The sequence below is a fragment of the Motacilla alba genome, chromosome Z (assembly GCF_015832195.1).
Source record: "Motacilla alba alba isolate MOTALB_02 chromosome Z, Motacilla_alba_V1.0_pri, whole genome shotgun sequence".
In the NCBI taxonomy this organism is placed as follows: domain Eukaryota; kingdom Metazoa; phylum Chordata; class Aves; order Passeriformes; family Motacillidae; genus Motacilla; species Motacilla alba.
The window spans coordinates 33,502,992-33,520,651 of record NC_052046.1 but is presented as its reverse complement, the minus strand read 5'-3'; the positions used below and the strand labels follow the sequence as shown (position 1 = coordinate 33,520,651).

At 38.7% G+C, this 17,660-nt stretch overlaps 1 protein-coding gene across 17 annotated transcripts in view; it reads right to left on the bottom strand.

The window, feature by feature from the left end:
* The window catches only part of CSNK1G3 (casein kinase 1 gamma 3), an 87,596-nt gene that overhangs the window by 30,480 nt on the left and 39,456 nt on the right, over positions 1-17,660 (bottom strand). For 9 of the 17 annotated variants that reach the window (XM_038123437.1, XM_038123436.1, XM_038123438.1 and 6 more), the window contains exons 7-12: positions 16,380-16,422; positions 13,442-13,590; positions 12,031-12,265; positions 2,970-3,055; positions 2,755-2,839; positions 704-852 (exon numbers count right to left, since the gene is read on the bottom strand). In XM_038123437.1, the coding sequence (XP_037979365.1) occupies positions 704-852; positions 2,755-2,839; positions 2,970-3,055; positions 12,031-12,265; positions 13,442-13,590; positions 16,380-16,422 (747 nt within the window). The remainder of the gene's footprint in view (positions 1-703; positions 853-2,754; positions 2,840-2,969; positions 3,056-12,030; positions 12,266-13,441; positions 13,591-16,379; positions 16,423-17,660) is intronic. The other 8 variants (XM_038123450.1, XM_038123448.1, XM_038123441.1 and 5 more) reach the window with 1 other exon arrangement.

Sequence of the window (17,660 nt, the reverse complement as noted above, 5' to 3'; positions counted from 1 at the left end):
GTTACGACATTCTGATGAAACCTCATCAAAAGCTTAAAGCAATTTTTAATACTAAACACTGAAAAATACATTTTGCAATAAAACAAATGCTACCATTCTTTCAGAATTACACAGAGAAGAGTGAAGAGCATAATCTGAAACTGGTCAAATATATACATATTAGCCCTCCCTTCCCTACATAATAAAAATAAGTGAAAAAATTTGAGAAGCTGAAGAAAACCCCATCCTCTACAATTTCTTAAAATGTACAAACAGAGTGTTTCCTGAAACCTTAGAGGCACCACAATGAAATATTCAATGAACTGTGCAGTATTTCATCACAGTGAACTGATAAAAATCCAGAGTATAACTCATGCAGATGTATAGCCCGGCATTTTAAAAATACTGGGAACAAAAAAAATTCACCCAGTAAGGACAATTACTTGCAAAATTTTTAAGTTCCCTAAAAAAAAAAAAATCTGAATTTCTACCACCTCATTTTGGATTGAGCAAAGATGTACTTTGATAATACGAGCACATTTGGAAAGAGAATGATATGAAGCACTCAAGCCAAAAGATAATGTTAGAACATGCATCTGCATATGGGCTTGTAATAGCAGCTGTTCACAGCTCTATTAACAGCCTAGAGAAGAACATGTCTTATGAAACTCAAAACTGATCACAGAAAAACCCATTATATTACTGACAGCTGAACTGCACTCACCAACTGTTTGCCAATCCAGTCGTATTCATAATCAAACATATAGCCTTTCCGATCAAGTAAGTCTGTGAAGAGCTTTCTTAAGTAGTCGTAGTCTGGCTTTTCAAAAAAATCTAATCTTCTTACATAACGCAGGTAAGTAGCCATTTCCTCTAGATAAATAAGAAATATATACATATGCCATTACCTGTTTTAATGGAACTCAAAAAAATCTCCACCATCTTATTTCATTTTAAAGCAACTTGTACTTCTCACCATAAAACCTGAATAGTTGTTCACCATGAATTACCAGAAAGAAAAGTTACTTAATAATGTTCTTTGAAATGATATCATATTCTGAGATATACTACCATATTCCAAACATATCCTAGCAAGTAACACCCCACTAATTTTTCCTTCATGTTACCTGTTGAGATCTTCTGTTAAATGTTCCAATTCTAATGCACAGTGGGCAAAACTGTGTGGAGAGAAATGCCTCTACTTTCTTCTTTCTTTCCAACCAATTTTACAATGACGAAGAAAAGATAAAGAAAGGGGTATACAACATAAAGCATCAGTTTTGTGTCCCTAAGGCCTACTGTGGACAGGATTTCCTTTCATTAGTAATGAGCTACTCTCAGCAAATCCACTTTGCCTATCAATGATATTTTTATTACCTTCCAAGGCATTCATTTATATTTTGGAAAAATCATATCCATGTCACACATGTCCCCTGTTCCAAGCACTTTATCACAACTTTTAAAAAACATCCTATTTCCTTCTGTCCAATTTTCCAACACCTCATTGATTCTCCTTGTACTTCTAGAGACCTAGAAGTGACACCTGAAACTTACAAGTTGTTTTAAATATTAGTTCAAGCCGTTTCTAATGCAGCTTGTTTTTAATAGAGGTATGATACCAGATTTCAGCTGAAGAGGCTTGCAAAATTTTCAGTGTGAAGATACAAGTGCAGACTAGTTATCACTGTAAGCACACATACAGTATTTTTTAATGTTTCCATTAGAAGAATCTATATTTGATGAACAACAGCATTAGCTTACTGCTGCTTCAAAGGATAATTCTTCTGTCTGGGCCCAGTATTGTTTAACTTATCCATTGATCATTCAGACAAAGTGGCAGAGGCCTCCTCTGACAACACAAAGCTGGGAGGAGTGGCTGATAGCCCAGAGGGCTGTGCAGCCCTTCAGGAGGACCTCAGCAGTCTGGAGAGATGGGCACAGAAGAACATTCTGAAATTCAGCAAATGCAAATGTAGAGTCCTGCAGCTGGGGAAGAATAATTCTGTGCAGCAGCACCGGCTGGAGGCCAAACTTGCTGGGAAGCAGCTCAGCAGAGAAGGACCTGGGAGTACTGGCGGACAACAAGCTCTTCATAGCCAGCAGTGCCCGGGGGGCCAAGAAGACCCCCTGGGGTGCATTAAGGGATGTGAGCCCATCCCTGTACTCAGTGGCTATGTCCATTTCTGAGTTCTTCCATACAAGAGAGACACGGAGCTCCTGGACCAGATCCAGCAAAGGGCTACCAAGTTGATCAAGGGACTGGAGCATCTTTCATAGGAGGAAAGGTTGAGGGAGCTGGGCCTGTTCAGCCTTGAAAAGAGGCAACTGAGAGGGGATCTGATTAATACATATAAGTATCTAAGGGGTGGTTGTCAATAGGATGAATTCCAGGCTCTGCTCAGTGGTGCCCAGCAATAGCAGGAGAGGCAATGGGCAGACACTGATAAACAGGAAGTGCCACCCAAACACAAAGAACTCCTTTACTGTGCAGGTGACTGAGTACTGGAATAGGTTACCCAGAGACGTTCTGAAATCTCCTTCACTGTAGATGTTCAAAAACTATCTGGACACAATCCTATGCCATGTGCTCTGGGATGGCCCTGCTTGAGCAGGGAGATTGGAGCACACAACCTGCTGTGGTCCCTTCCAACCTGATCCATCCTAAGACACTATGATCTATTACACGTATTGTAATTTTAAACCCCAGCAATTACCTATGCCGTTTTTATTTTATAAATCAAGACACAACATTTTCATTATAACAGCAGACATTACCTGGGAAGTTTTCACACAATACTTCTATAGGAGTTGCTCGTTTAGTGTCTCCAATTTTCTGGTAACGTTCCTTTAATGTATCCGCCTGTGACAGAAGAACAAACAAGCTTCTGAAGTTATACAGCTTGCAGACACACATTCAAAAAAACTCCAAACATGTCAATAAAAGCTGATGATTTGAAAACAGGACAGAGGCAGATATCAAAACCCAATACCTTTAAACCTTGCCATGGAAGACTTCCTCTGAGAAAATACATAAACATATGACCCAATGCTTCCAAATCATCTCTTCTACTTTGCTCTGAAACAAAATGCAAATATTATTAGAAACTTCCATCTGTGTAATTTTTACATTGCATTTAGAAGATTAGCTTCCAAATTATATAAAAATAATTGTTAGGTATAAAGTACTTGAAACCAAACTGAGCATGTGAGGGCAATCTTGTGTACTATGGACTGCTTAAGAACACAGCTAAACCCAGAAAGACGCAGATGCAGACTGCAGGTCATCTCAACAGCACTTTAAGCAAATTATCTTGCTGAAAGAAATCATTCTCAAAAATGCAGAAGGGATTTTTTTTTTTCTGAGCTACTGGAAAAACTTCATGATTTAGCGAACTTTAGGATTTAATAAAACGTTAGGACCAAATGTTCACTGTTCTTGCAGTAATAAGTTAATTAAAATTGATCCAATGTAAAATTATTCATGGATGGTTTAGATTACAAAGGAGTCTGGCCCCTGCAAAACTAATTCTTAATCTAGAACCTGTAACAGCTCAGACAAGAGAGCACATGTACTAAAGCTAAGAATGAGGTTCTCCTAGTTTTGTTTGAGGATAAGTACTTGTTTAAAGAAATTGGCTTCATTTGGCCTTTCTATTCATATTAAGAGCATACTTGCTTCATTCCCAGAGGAGTTTCAAGTATTCATTGTACGATAACTAACCCCTGCCTCTGCAATAATTAAGCACTATCACGAAAAGACCAATACAATCAAGGATATGGGTAGTTCCCCAGAAAGCATTACAGATGGCTTGATCACAGTTAGTTATGATGCCATGTGATTATGCTTTCTGTAGCCAAATAACTTTGACAACACTTTCACATACTATTCTTCTGAATTTAGAGAAATCCCAAAATAATTACCAATTAACATATTCAGCAAACACAGAAAATTGCAGAACTTTTACAGATGCAGATGTTTGTCTTAATTAACCTCCCAGTCAGAATCTACACTCTCCGTAATCTCACTGTCCCCTCCTGAAAATTAAGTGAATTGGAGAATAAGCAGAGTAACTTTATCTCTAAAAGAAATGATCTTATTGAAAGGTAGGGCACCAGCAACATGCTAGTAAGGGCTGCAGAGTATTTGTATTTCCTTCAAATAGCTCTCTTAATAAAGCCACGTTATTCTTCACATAGACAAAATACCTTCTATTCCAGATACAAACTCCCAACTGGGCACAAAATTACCAGAAATTCATGATCAAATGTCTCTCCTGAAACAAAAGATTATTGACTACAGGGTGATCAGGTCCTATATTCACCTTAAAAGAGTGGGCTTTGGTGATTTTGAGCAAGTTTTGATTACACATTTAAAGTCTTTCTAATAGCTATGCATTTGTTATGATAGTTTTAAATACTGTGGATCCTAAAACACACTTTTTATTCAAGGACAACATCCTTCCTTACTCATACTCACTAACAGATAAAGTTACAGGTCAATAGAGATATATTCAAAAATAACTTCTAAGAGAATGTGAACCTGACAGCTTCCCTCTTTACTGAAAACATTTTTTTACAAGGGTCAGCTGTCAGACCATTCAGGAAATTATCTACAGACTAAAAATACCACCCTAAAAAATTGTGTTATTACCACTATTTTCAGAGTTAAGCCTATAACTGTATCCTATATGCCATGTCTCTGTAAACACAGAGCTTGAGGACCTTCAGCGCTCTGTATGTCTCACTGCATGAATTAAAAAATATACTACATATCACAGAACATAAAAAAATTGTTGGAATGGAATGATTCAGGCTCTTTAGGAAGAAGAGGAAAGGGAGACCAGGAGGCAATGTTACCCTCTGTGGCAACAGCCAGCTGAGTGTATGGAGTTTTGTCTGGGGATGGATGAGAAGCTGACTGAGAACTACTGAGGAACGATTAATGGAAGGGCAGGGCTAGGTGGCCACAGGTCCACCAGCCAGGAAGACTGAGCAGCTGAGTTCTCATGGTGGTGCATCCCTCCCTCATCCCTTCTTGGCCACACTGCTATCTGAAAAAAGCTCATTAGGTCTCAGCTTGACAAACAGCACCTAGGCTCAGCTTTTCTTGAGTTTATCAGAAACCCTTTGCTCCCAGGAGTCCCTGCTGTCTAACAAGCTCACATCTTCTTTATGAACAGCCTTGGCCACTATTTTTCTCACTTGCATAGCATAACATCTCTGTTCTCATACTTTCAACTGTGTGCCAACCCACACTGTGGCCAGAATGAAACATTACTATGACTAAAGCCCACTCTCTTGTGACCCTATAAAACAGTGGTCTCAAATGAGAACCTTTGAGTTCTTCTGGTCTGCAGCAAGCTGAGCCCAGCAACCTCTCTCTGACCTGGGCCTCTCAGAGCCCACAAACTCCCAAGTCTGCTTTACTCAGACGATTGCTGAACAAAAATTAATTATAAGTCAATACCTGTCACCATTAGGTTGGACGTGACATACACAAACGTGATCAGGGTCCAAGAAGAAAAAAGGTTTTATTCTGCATGTTCTCTAACTTATATACTCTTAACCAAGTGTGATAAGTGTGATCTTAAGTCATTAACTACATCACAGTAACTTATTATATTCATTAGTGCAAACCAATTAACATCAATATAATTGGCAAAAGTTTTATAGAAATTTAATAAGGCACATACGCATCTATACACATCTACTTATGTATACTACTACTTAAGTAGTTTAGCTTACAAAGATTTTCATGTATCTTTTCTAACCTGTTTTCACGCAGATGGCCTTGTCTGCTTCCTTGCTATGGATACACTCAAAAATCATGAATTGTTATTTCTTCTATTAACTCAGCTTTGCTTGCAAGCCCGCTGTCAAGCCCCTCCATAAATAACTCTACTCCTCAAGGCTCAACTCTTTGTGCAATGAAGAGATGCAAAAGCACCCCAAGTGAGTATTTCACTGCGTTTGAGGGAAATTTTTTGACAAGTACTTTGCACTGACTCTGCCTATGTGCATAAACATGCACATATGCTACCGCAAATTTTGGGAGAAATGCTGCTCTCTTAGATGACCAAGTATATTGGATATCAAAGTTAGGCTTGTAAGTAAGGTTAGGTTATAAGATAGGTTAAATGCTGTCAAGTGTTAATTCCTATGCTGATTTGTTAAGTTTAAGGATTAAGTAAAGGTGTAAGTTAAGGTTAAATACTTTAGAGTGATGTTAAGCTTTTAGGCTGTATTCTTTTTTATACTTGCCCTCACTATCCTTTTGTCACTTGTCACACGCACCTAAACACACACACAGAGCCCTGGACAGCTCTCAGTTCATTTCTGTTTTGATTGACTGGATTTTAGTAGGGGTTTTCGCTTTTTCCTTGGTGACTCTGACTAGTAAGCAGCGGTCCTAGTAGTGGCAAACTAGTAAGTTTGCTAATCTTGCAAAGAACTTTGTAGTTGCTTAATATTAAATCAGGTTTTTACTGATACTCTTGCTGATGACTTTTTAAATGATCTCAAACACTCATCTCTAACAGTTGTCTACCGATATACAGGAACCACCTCATGTTCACAAGCCCTGGTCCTCACAGAGGAACCTCAACCACCCTGTTATCTCCTGGAGTGATAAGACAGCAAGGCATCAGCAATCCAGTAAGTTATCCTTGATGATAGCTTCCTTCCCCAAGTGACAGAGAAGGTAAAAAGGAGATGTGCCATGCTGGACCTTGGTCTCACCAACAAGGAGAGGCTGGTGGGGAAGGAGAAGCTCAGGGGCAGTCTTGGCTGCAGTGATCATGAAATACTGGAGTTTGAGATCCTAAAGGTAGTGAGAAGGGAGCAAAGCAAACCCAGTACCCTGAATTTCAGCAGATGCAGCTTGGCCTCTTCAGGGATCTGCTTTGCAGAGTACCATGAGATAAAGCTCTGCAGGGAAGCAGGGTCCTAAGAAAGCTGGTTAATATTCAAGCATGAATTCCTCCAAGCCCAGGAGCACTGTCTTCCAATAAAGTCAAGCAAAAACCATCAGGAGCCCTGCATGGGTGAACAGTGAACTCCTGGATGAATCCAAAGGAAAAAAAGGAAGCACATAGAGAAAGGAAGCAAGGACAGGTAGTTTAGCAGGTGTACAGAGAAATTGTCCAAGCAGCCAGAGATCAGCTTAAGAAAGCTAATGCCCTGACAGGATCAAATGTGGCCAGGGATGTCAAGGGCAACAAGAAGAGCTTCTACAAGTAAGATGGTGACAAAAGGAAAACTAGAAAAAATGCATGATCTCTCCAGAAGGAAACAGGAGACCTGGGATACGGAGAAAGCTGAGGCAAAAAATTACTCATGTTGTGCCACAGGAAAATTTAGACTGGATACTGGGGAACATTATATTACTTTTTGGCATCCATCTTCCCTGGTATGTATTCCAGTCACATCACTCATGTCAGAGGAAGAAAAGGGCAGGGACTGGCAGAATGAAGAACACTGTAGATCAACTTGGAGCCCATCCAAGGAACCTGAAGGTGCACAAGTCCATGGGACCTGCTGAGACGCATCTATGAGTAGGGAGTCTCAGGCAAAGATACTACCCATTACATCCACTACATCTGAGAAGTCATTACAGCCCAGTAAAGATTCCACACACTAAAAGACAAGAAGATAACCCCTATTATTACAAGTTGAAGAAAAGGAAGGCATGAGGAACTACAGGCCTGTCAGTCTCACCTCAGGGCCCAGCAAGATCACAGTGTAGATCCTTGTGGTGACTATACTGAGGGACATGGAAAATAAGGAGATGACTGATGATGGTCAACCTGGCTTCAGTAGGGGTAAATCATGCCTGACCAATTTGGTGGCCTTCAACACAACTACATGTTGGTGCACAGAAAAGCAACCAACATCATCTACCTGGATATACGCTAAGCATTTGACACTGTAACACAGGATATCCTTATCTCTGAACTGGACAGACACTGATTTGACAGATGAAACAAGAGGATAAGGAACTGGTTGAGTGGTCAAACTTTAAATCGTGGTCAAGAACTCCCTGTCCAAATGGACACTAGTTCCTTAGGGGTTGTACTGGGGCCACTGCAGGGTAACAGTGGTTCCCGGTGTCATGGACGGTGGGATCAAGAGCACCCTCATCATGTCTGCCAATGACATCTAGCCATGTGCTGCTGTCAACAGAACCTCCCACTTGAGGGAAGGGATGCCACAGAGGGACCTGGACAGGTGGGCCTGTGTGAACACGACAATGAGAACTGCAATGACCTGCACCTAAGTTAGGGCAATCCAAGCACAAATACAGGCTGGGCAGAGAATGGAGAGCAGCCCTGAGAAGGATTTCCATGTGCTGGTGGATGAGAGGTGGAACATGACCCCACAATATGCGCTCACAGCCGAGAAAGCCAAACATGTGCTGGGCTGCATCCAGAACTGTGAGGCCAGTAAAACGAGAGAGAGGATTCTACACCTCTGCTCTGCTCTGGTGAGACCCCACCTGCAGTGCAGCATCCAGCTCTGGGGTCCCCAAGATACAAAGGACATGGATCTGATCAAGCAAGTCCATGAGGACATCCAAGCAGTTTCCCTCCCATGAAGGCAAGTCTGAGAGTTGCTGATGTTCAGCGTGGGGAAAAAATGCTTCAGGGAGATATTACAGCAACTTCCAGTACCAAAAGGGAGCCTGCAAGAAAGCTATGCAGCGACTTTTTACAGGGACATGTAGTGACAGGACAAGGATTAGCAGTTTCGTACTGAAAGACAGTAAGTTTACATTAAAAATTCAGGAGAAACTCCCCATTGTGAGAGTAGCAAGACACTGAATCACCTTGCCCAGAGAAGCTGCGGATGTCTCATCCCTGGCCAAGGCAAATTTGCATGAGGCTTTGAGAAACCTGGTGTTCTAGCCTATGGCAACAGGGTCAGAACTGATGATCTTTAAGGTCTTTTCCAACCCAAACCATTCTATGATTAAACAAGTTACCATTAGACAAAAAAACCCACATCCTGTGTGTCGTGGTTTGAGAGGAAATGAGTTTTTGGGAGGTGGTAGTGGTCAAACCAATAGGTGCCCAGATGTGAATATTGGCACCTGGTTTGACCATTGAGGATATAGATCCGCCTCTGAGAACACAGAGGTTAAAAGCGAGAGCTCCCAGAGGATCGCTCTCTTGGTTTCGGTCGGTGGAGGAGTTCAGACCTCCCCTGCCCACCTGCGGGCTGGGCGGGGGAGGGGAAAGCCATGCGGCCGAGGGAGGTGGGCCGGAGCCTCGGGCAGAGGACGGGAGGCGATGGTTCGGACGAGAGTGAGTTCCCCACAGAGATGGAAGGGTGGAGGAACTCAGAGAGGCAGCGGGCAGCCCCCCCTTCCTCAGGAGAGAGAGAGAGTGAGAGAGAGGTGCCAGTGCTATTTTGAACTTGATAGTACCGGCCTGGCCGAGGAAGAGAAGTGGGGGGGCAATGGGAAGCGTGCCCAGTGAAGAGTGCGGAGCTGGTGTGGGAGTTCGAGATGAACAGAGACTGTGATTTTAACCCTTCTGTGGGACGGTGGAAACCTGGCAAATGCTGATCCTCCGGGAGTTGAAGGAGGAGAGAGACGGATGAGAGGAAATATAGAAGTGTGATGAGAGCTGTGCAAGTGAAGAACGACGGAGAGAAGTTGAGGAAATTCTAGGTAGAGGAGATGATGGAGTGGCTTTTGGCTGGACTTTTTTTTATATAGCCATGAGCAGAATCTTTCCTGTAATACAGAGACTGCATTTTAGGGGGAGGCGGTGCCAAAGAAGTGATGGTGAGACCCCTCGGCCCCAGGGGGTGAAATATTGGGGGGGACTGGTGTCTCGAACAGGAGGAGGTGGCGCCAAAGGAGTGATGTGAGCGGAGACGACAGGTGATGAGTGATGGTGAGACCCCTCGGCCCCAGGGGGTGAAATATTGGGGGGACTGGTGTCCCGAAAAGGTGAGAGACTGTCGTTCTCTTCTGGAACTGGGTAAGGCATCCTTGAAAGGGGAAACCCTAAAAGCAGCTCTAGTCCATGTGCAGTGGTGAGAGCACTGAACATGGAAGGAAGAAGTCACGACGTGTGGTGCTGAGTGACGGGGAAACTTGTGGCGCAAGGGGGCTCTTCTCTCCTTGATGAAATGAGAGGTGATTGTCGGAAGGGTGGAGATGGACTGTGTTGATTATCTGAAAGGTGATGGACTGAGAAGAGATCTAAGGTTTTGTGTCATTCTGTGAGGAATTGAGTGAGGGGAGGAGAAATGTTTGAAAGGTTTCCATTCTGCTCTGTGTGTTCATTGTATAATTGTGTGATAATAAAGTTTTTTTCCCTTTTGTTTACAAGTGGAGGCCTGCTTTGCTCTGTCTCTGATCGCATCTCACAGCAAACACCAGGGGAAGATGGGTTTTCATGGGGGCACTGGCATTGGGCCAGCGTCAAACCATGACACTGTGTAAATATCAGACATGTAATCAAAATTCAGTTTGCTTTTCAAGTAATTACTAGTTTTACATTTTGGTTTGTTTTTCTTAAAAGGTTTGGGGGCAATCTTCTTATTTAAGGAGGAGTAAAAAAATTATTTGATTTTAAAAGTGGTTGTACCACTGTTGAAAATGTTGTAACAAATAGAAGTCTATCCTGCTAGTGGAGATGATAGCCCAGTGTCAAAAATGTTGCAGTTACCTTAAGCTGACATGACCCTTTATGCCTGAAAAATATAGTGGATATTTCTTTTATCTGAAGAACGAGAGTTCCAAAAATTAGACTTAAGAACCTCAAACTCTACACTTGAGGTGCTAGAGTATGCCCACTAAAGAGCAACAAAGCTGGTGAAGGGTTTGGAGCACAGATCCTATGACAAGCAGCTGATGGAGCTGAGGGTGTTCAGAAAAGGAGAAAAGGAGGTTTGGGGGAGAGCTTATCACTCTCTACAACTCCCTCAAAAGAGAGTGTAGCCACGTGAGGGTTGGCATCTTCTCCCAAGGAATAGGACAACAGGAAAAAGCCTCATGTTGTGCCACAGGAAAGTTTAAAGTGGATATTGGAAACATCTGCTTCACCAAAAGGGTTCTCAAACACTAGAAAAGACTGCCCAGGGAAGTGAATGAGTCACCATTTTCAGAGGTATCTTAAAAGCCTTGTAGATGTGGCACTTAGGGACATGGTTTAGTGGTGGATTTAGCAGTGCTGGGTTAACAGTTGAACTTGGTGACTTTAAGGGTATTTTCTAACGTAAGTGATTCCGTGGCTCTGCTTTATTGATAAAGCACCTTATTTCTGTCTGAGAAGTGTGAGTGGTTTCTCATTTGCTGTATTAACAGTTATTAACAGTGCAATGTTTTTATGATCAATTCAAAGAATAACCTAATTAGTGATTACCATGCAGTGATAAGCAACTGGCTTACAAAGATTCAGAGGGGTCTAACTAACTGTTTTCACTAGAAAACCTATCTATAGTTGTAATAAAAAAAGATCTGAGTGTTCCTACCTTTCTCAAGGTGAATTTATTAATTCAATAATAACAACTTTTATATTTATATACATCCTGTAATTTCTTTAGCTTGCTGGCATAACCTTTAATGACTCTGACAATGCCTTATTAACAGTGTAAGCACTTAAGAAAAAAAAAATCGAGAAATCAGCATCTTCTCTAAGCTATTTTACTGTTTTATGGTGCATTTCAAAGAGATCAGAAAAGCAAGGAAGCATTGAAAATGCTATCCATGCTATTGCAACCTACTGACTTTGTGAATTTAATAAGCACATCTATTTTCTGGACACTTCACCCTGCCATGGTATACTTATAATGTGAAGGTATTATGCTACAAAAAGACACACCTCGTCTTTCTTTTAAGGAAAGCTAACAAAGAGACAATGCCCAAGACATGATCAAGATGATTAGAGATTCAAAAAAGATTATTCCCATAAACAGTATTTCCATAAGGCCAAACTATATTTTGCACAATACACAAAATTTGCAGTTCTTAATGATTATAGACTGAAACTTGAAAGCAAAATGGTTTATGACAAATCACAGCTGTTTCTGCACACATACCTTTTCCTAAATGTGTATTTATACTCATGTATCTAGCTGTTCCTGTAAGGCTCTTGTGTTCTCGATATGGTATGTGCTTCTTTGTTTCTGGATCTACGTACTCCTTTGCTAAACCAAAGTCTATAATGTGAATAATTTGCTGGGTTTTGTTTCCAGGACGTCCTATTAAGAAGTTCTCAGGTTTTACATCTCTGTATATCAAGTTCTTTGAATGGACATATTCCATACGAGAAATCTGCAATAAAAAAGACAAGGAAGTTTAGTTTAAGCTTCAGGTTGTCACATTAAAATGTGTTAAAAGCTAAGTATCTTACATTGGCTTTATACATAGAAGAAATCACCCCTCCTAATATCTTAAGACCAAACCAATATTGCTCTAAATGAAGTATCTCCTAGTTAAAGTCAATGAAAATTGTACACTTTTCCAAAGCAGATACACCAACTGTTGTATTGGAAACTTTCACACAGGACATTAGTCATGAATCTTACACAAAACAGAAGTTTTTGTCTGTCAAAACAGCTGGCACAAGTATGTTTTGTGTACATTAAAAGTAAAACCAGAAATTACGTCAACAAGCAGTAAGCAGCAAAGATTGATGTAGATCTATTACATATTAAAGATATAACTGAGAGAAGCACTGAAAATTCATCACTATGCATATAAAGTCCTAGTCCAGTCTAGCTGGACTGGTTTCTATCAAAATTTCCACATTCAGAAAAAGAACAGAAAGTACTGAATAAAGCTGATCTTTGGACTTGTGAAGACTAGAGCATTTAAAAAAAAAAAAACAAACTTGGTCATTTTGGCTATAAATAAGTTCAGTGTGTCTGTACGTCTGTAGCTGGAGTCTGTTATACAACTACAACCAAGTTTTAAATGGCTATTTTTAACCATTACAAGTAAAAATATCACTATTTAGAGAGGTGGAGATCTGGTAAATATGCACAGCCTTAATTGTCCTTCTTTCCAATTCCACCCACCCTGAAGTCAGAACCAAATAAGAAAATCTTCAAAAAAAGAGACTGATTCTTCATTGAGTAATTTTGTGCTAAAATTTCTGGAAGGATTTGGGGAACTTTCAATTTGTTTGTTTTCTTTCTTGTAAAAATGCCCAGGAAAAAACACTTAATGCTATTTAGAAGTCTCATAATACAACTGCTTGTGTGAGCTAATTACACATTAAGTATCCTTAAGTAATTACATTTACGAACTGACCGGAAAAACTGGGACAGTGTAAATGAAAGTAATGTAAGAGTATTCCTGCTTAAACTGTAAGACAAGCATTTTAAATACCACCAACACCAATTTAAAACAGAAGTGCAAATCTCCTAAGTGAAGTAAGCATTTAATCCATTGAAGACTGATTTAGTTATTCTAGTGAACACTCAAATTAACATCTATTCTACTTACCAACTGTATGGCTATCATAAGAACGGTTTTAAGAGAAAATGTCCTACCACACAAGTCAAATAAATCTTCCAGGCTAGGTCCAAGTAGTTCTAGCACCATAGCATTATATTTGCCACATGGGCCAAAATAATAAACCTGAGGTATTCCATCTGTAAAATGAAAATACAAAGTAATGATAAGGGGCTAAATAAGATTAAGGTACATAGCAGTACAATTCCTACCCAATTTTGAAGTTGATCGTAAGTTAAAAATACATTTTTCACATATATACAAAAATAAACCTCATAAAAACTACAGGTAAAAGACACAACAAGAATATTGACGATAGTCACAAAAATTTTAATGAAAATGGTACTATTACATATTAGACTTGTGAAAGATATCAAGATTTTTATAAAAAGTTAAAATTTGAACCCCTCTATTAAGATTTGTAACCATAAATTGAAACAGGGTTTTGAAATGCTGTGAAGGCTTAAATAAGGCCTTATACAAAAAAATATACTTAAATTAAACTTCTTAAATTAAGGCTATTCCTACCTTTAGGAATAAAACCACCTTATTATCTAGACAAATCATTTTAAAAAAAAATCAGTAAGAGATTAATGAACCCAAGAGTGTAATGATACATTAAGTCTGGACTTTACAGTTTTAAATGAACACCTGCCTTAGGGCGACAGGCAATCCAGAAGTCTGGAAATACAAATAGTTAAAGCCTTATGATCCAATTTTACTTCCACCTTTTAGTAAAATATGCATTGTGTGTCTATTTAATTAAAAATAACTTGATATAATTGCTTTTACTCATATTGTATTTTTTTACATGCACAGGACATCTTCCTCATTCAGCATCATCTTTCAATTCAGAATAAATTTTGTTACTTAGGGAAGCTAGTTATTCCAAATCTTTAGTATTTTGTTCTTTAGTATACATCCTCTCTTCCATTTATTCCAAATATTTAATACTCTGAAAATGTATTATTTTCCTGTAAGCTTTTTCTACAGTGTCCAATGTTTCAATAATGCACTACACAGAAGTACCAAACCTGTTTTCAGAACACTTTAATGAAATACTGGATTTCACCTTCATTCTCTGTAGGTCAAATGTAACCCTAATCCTGAGTGTTTTCCAAAGTACATGAAGCCTTCAATTTTTCATACCTTACTACAGACACTTACACTGAGGGCAGTGTAATTTGTAATTGTATTCACTACAGCTCTGGGTAAAAAGAAAAATACAAATTACTGCTTTAGCAAAATTAATGTCAAATCAAAGCACCATTTTTAAGAGGTTTTTCACTAATCTATTTTCCTACAAGTCAGAATATTTAAAGAAAAAACCCCAAAAATCCAGCTTCATTGTTCAGTTTTCAGAAGACTTGAGCTACAATTTGGTTTTCAATATGAATCATCACACCCATCTCTATACTAATACGCTTAAAATGCATAATAGTACCCACTTCAGAAAGACTTCACAGAAGTAGCTTATTGCTACTAATGAGGAAGCACTGATCATATTACATCCTGTATCAGAATAAGGAATGAGATACTGTTCTTCAATTTAAAAATACCATCCTGAATTATCAGAAATATACCTAAAACACTTGATCCTCTGATGAGAATTCCAAAATGTCCCAAAACTGTGTTTAACATGTAATAACTACTGCAGTGCATATGAAGCATCCTCTATAAAATTACCCATGTTGATAAAATAATTTGATATTAACAGTTCAAATGTTAGGGGCTTTGGTTCTTAATCAAAGCACTCCTAGTACTTCTACTTAAAAGCAGTAAGGGGGTATCATTCTGCTACCTACATTCTTTCTCCATGTCTCTAAATCTCCAGAAGTCAGAAAGTAACATGCTACTAATAAAAACATATATGAGGCTTTTACTCCCACTACAGAGAGATAATGTAAGCTCTCTTAGATAAACCTTTAAAAGGTATCGGTTAAGAACAAAAAAACTCTGATTTTTAGAAAATTAAGCTAAAACTCCTATTTTGTTGACAAGATATTCCGCTACTAATTGCCAATTAAGAGGATGTATTTTATTTGCATTTTTAATAACTCTAGCTCAAACCACTGAAGAACAAAAGAAGGAAATACTCTGAGCTTTTAAGACGCATCCCAGTTGTCTTGCTGTGAATTTAAAGAAGCCACTGGTCTTCGGTTTCTTGGTTAACAATTAATTTGATTACCATTCAATCTTTTCTAGTACCCTGACAGATCTTCTCCCCATTCTTAAAAATCCTTTTTAAAAAGTAGTACCCCTCCCCAGTTATAAGCAGAATTCAATGCTTGTCACACAAATTGTCACTAAAAGTTACATATAACATCCTCTTCTTCCCTCAAAAAGGAAACTTACATGTGATCAAAAAAAGTAGATTCACATACTCCCACTAAGTTACTTTAATATTTAAACATCTTTCATTTCTAAGTTTAAAACTCTGAAAATAGAATCCTTTTTTCAAAAGGTACGAGTCATATTTCTGTATCCCTAGATATCTATACTCATTGACAAGTAAAACACTTTCATTTGAGTGGGCTAAAGCAATTAGCTTCAATTGACTAAAGCAATCTACAATACTTAGATGACTTCCCTGTCATAAAATTGTAAATCCATGTTAAGCCAGCATGATTTTAATCCTATTTTACTCTTGACAAAAATCAAAGAATTCTTGACAAATTAAATATGTGAACATCACTTGGATTCCAGTTTCTTCTATAAAAGCTAACTTTCATTAGTCACCTAAAATATTTACTGCTGTACATCTCTAGTCTCTAAAACCAAGTTCAAACACTACAAAAGTACTTGACTATCCACTGAGAAGGAGGGGTGGGAAGGGCAGGGGGGCAAGGAGAGCCCCCTAAAACAGTTACATGAATTTATGGATTATACTCTTTAATTTTCACTCAAATACTCCACCATGTTTACGTACACGATGTCCAGAAAGTTTTTAAAGCTGACACATCTGACTTCCCCTACAATGATGAAAAGATAAAAAAATGACTAGTAGATTAAACTGTATCTGCCAAACCTCTTTAAAACAAAGAAAATAATAAGCTATTTCTGCTTTGGGACCATTATCCATCTTGGCTGTCTTTTTCAAGAACTTCATCACTAAAACTGATTTAAGCTTGAGTCTGCATGTTGTTCAGTTATTTACAGCAATATACATGACTAGCACAAATGCATTTGTATCTTAAGGAAAACATTCCATTTATCTGCTTTGACACAGGTATTACATCATAGCTTCAATTGTGTCCTCATTCAGAAAAAAAAATTAACTTAATAAACGGGCAGCAGAGACAGCCAAAGGGATATGCAACCCACAGTTCAACGGCAAAAACACTTCCATTTAACCTCATCTACCACTGACTTAACTTTGAGCTGTATTTTAGCAAAATATCTCTATACAATACAATCTAAATTTGTAAAGCTATTAAGCTAGTAAGTAGCTTTCCAGTGTTTTTCACTTTCTTGTAATACCAATTTCGTTTTAGAGCTTTCTCTTAACCAGTCAAGAAACAGACTGATGGTATCTGCATTATATACTATTGCTTAGAATCTGTTCAATCAGAACAAAAATGACAATAAAATACACAAAACTGCTCTTGCAGATAATGGTGTCATGTATTCAGTTTCTTATACCACACTGCCTTTTATTTGCAGTCATAATTTTCCTATGTGTCAATTCATTGGACACAAGCCAAATACTTTAAACTAGTTGGAAGATTTGCAGTAACAGTTGTCTTTCACAGTACTCTTGTCAAGGATACAAATTAACAAACTGCCACAAATACAAATATTCCCTAGCTAGTCTGTGGAATCTGGTTTGAATCCTCTCAAAGGAAGCGATTATAAAACTCAGGGTAGCATATTCTGACTTGAGCCAAAGCAGCATACACAGAAGGTCACACAGTCTCTGGAAACACAGCACCTCAATGCTACTGAAATCATGATCAGCCACGAACTATAAAACTCTAAACACAGAATGAGACACTATATCACCACAACACTTGGACTACATCTCTTACTTTCAAATATAAGAATATGTTTGCAAAAAGAAGAACCAGTAATAAAATAAATAAAATAAAGTAATAAAATAGTTAGATCTACTTCAAAGAAAAAAATCTTCTTTAGTTATTTACATTACTAAAACAGAATTAGAGATGCATTTTATTGTAATCATTATTAATCAAATCAAATATCCATTTAT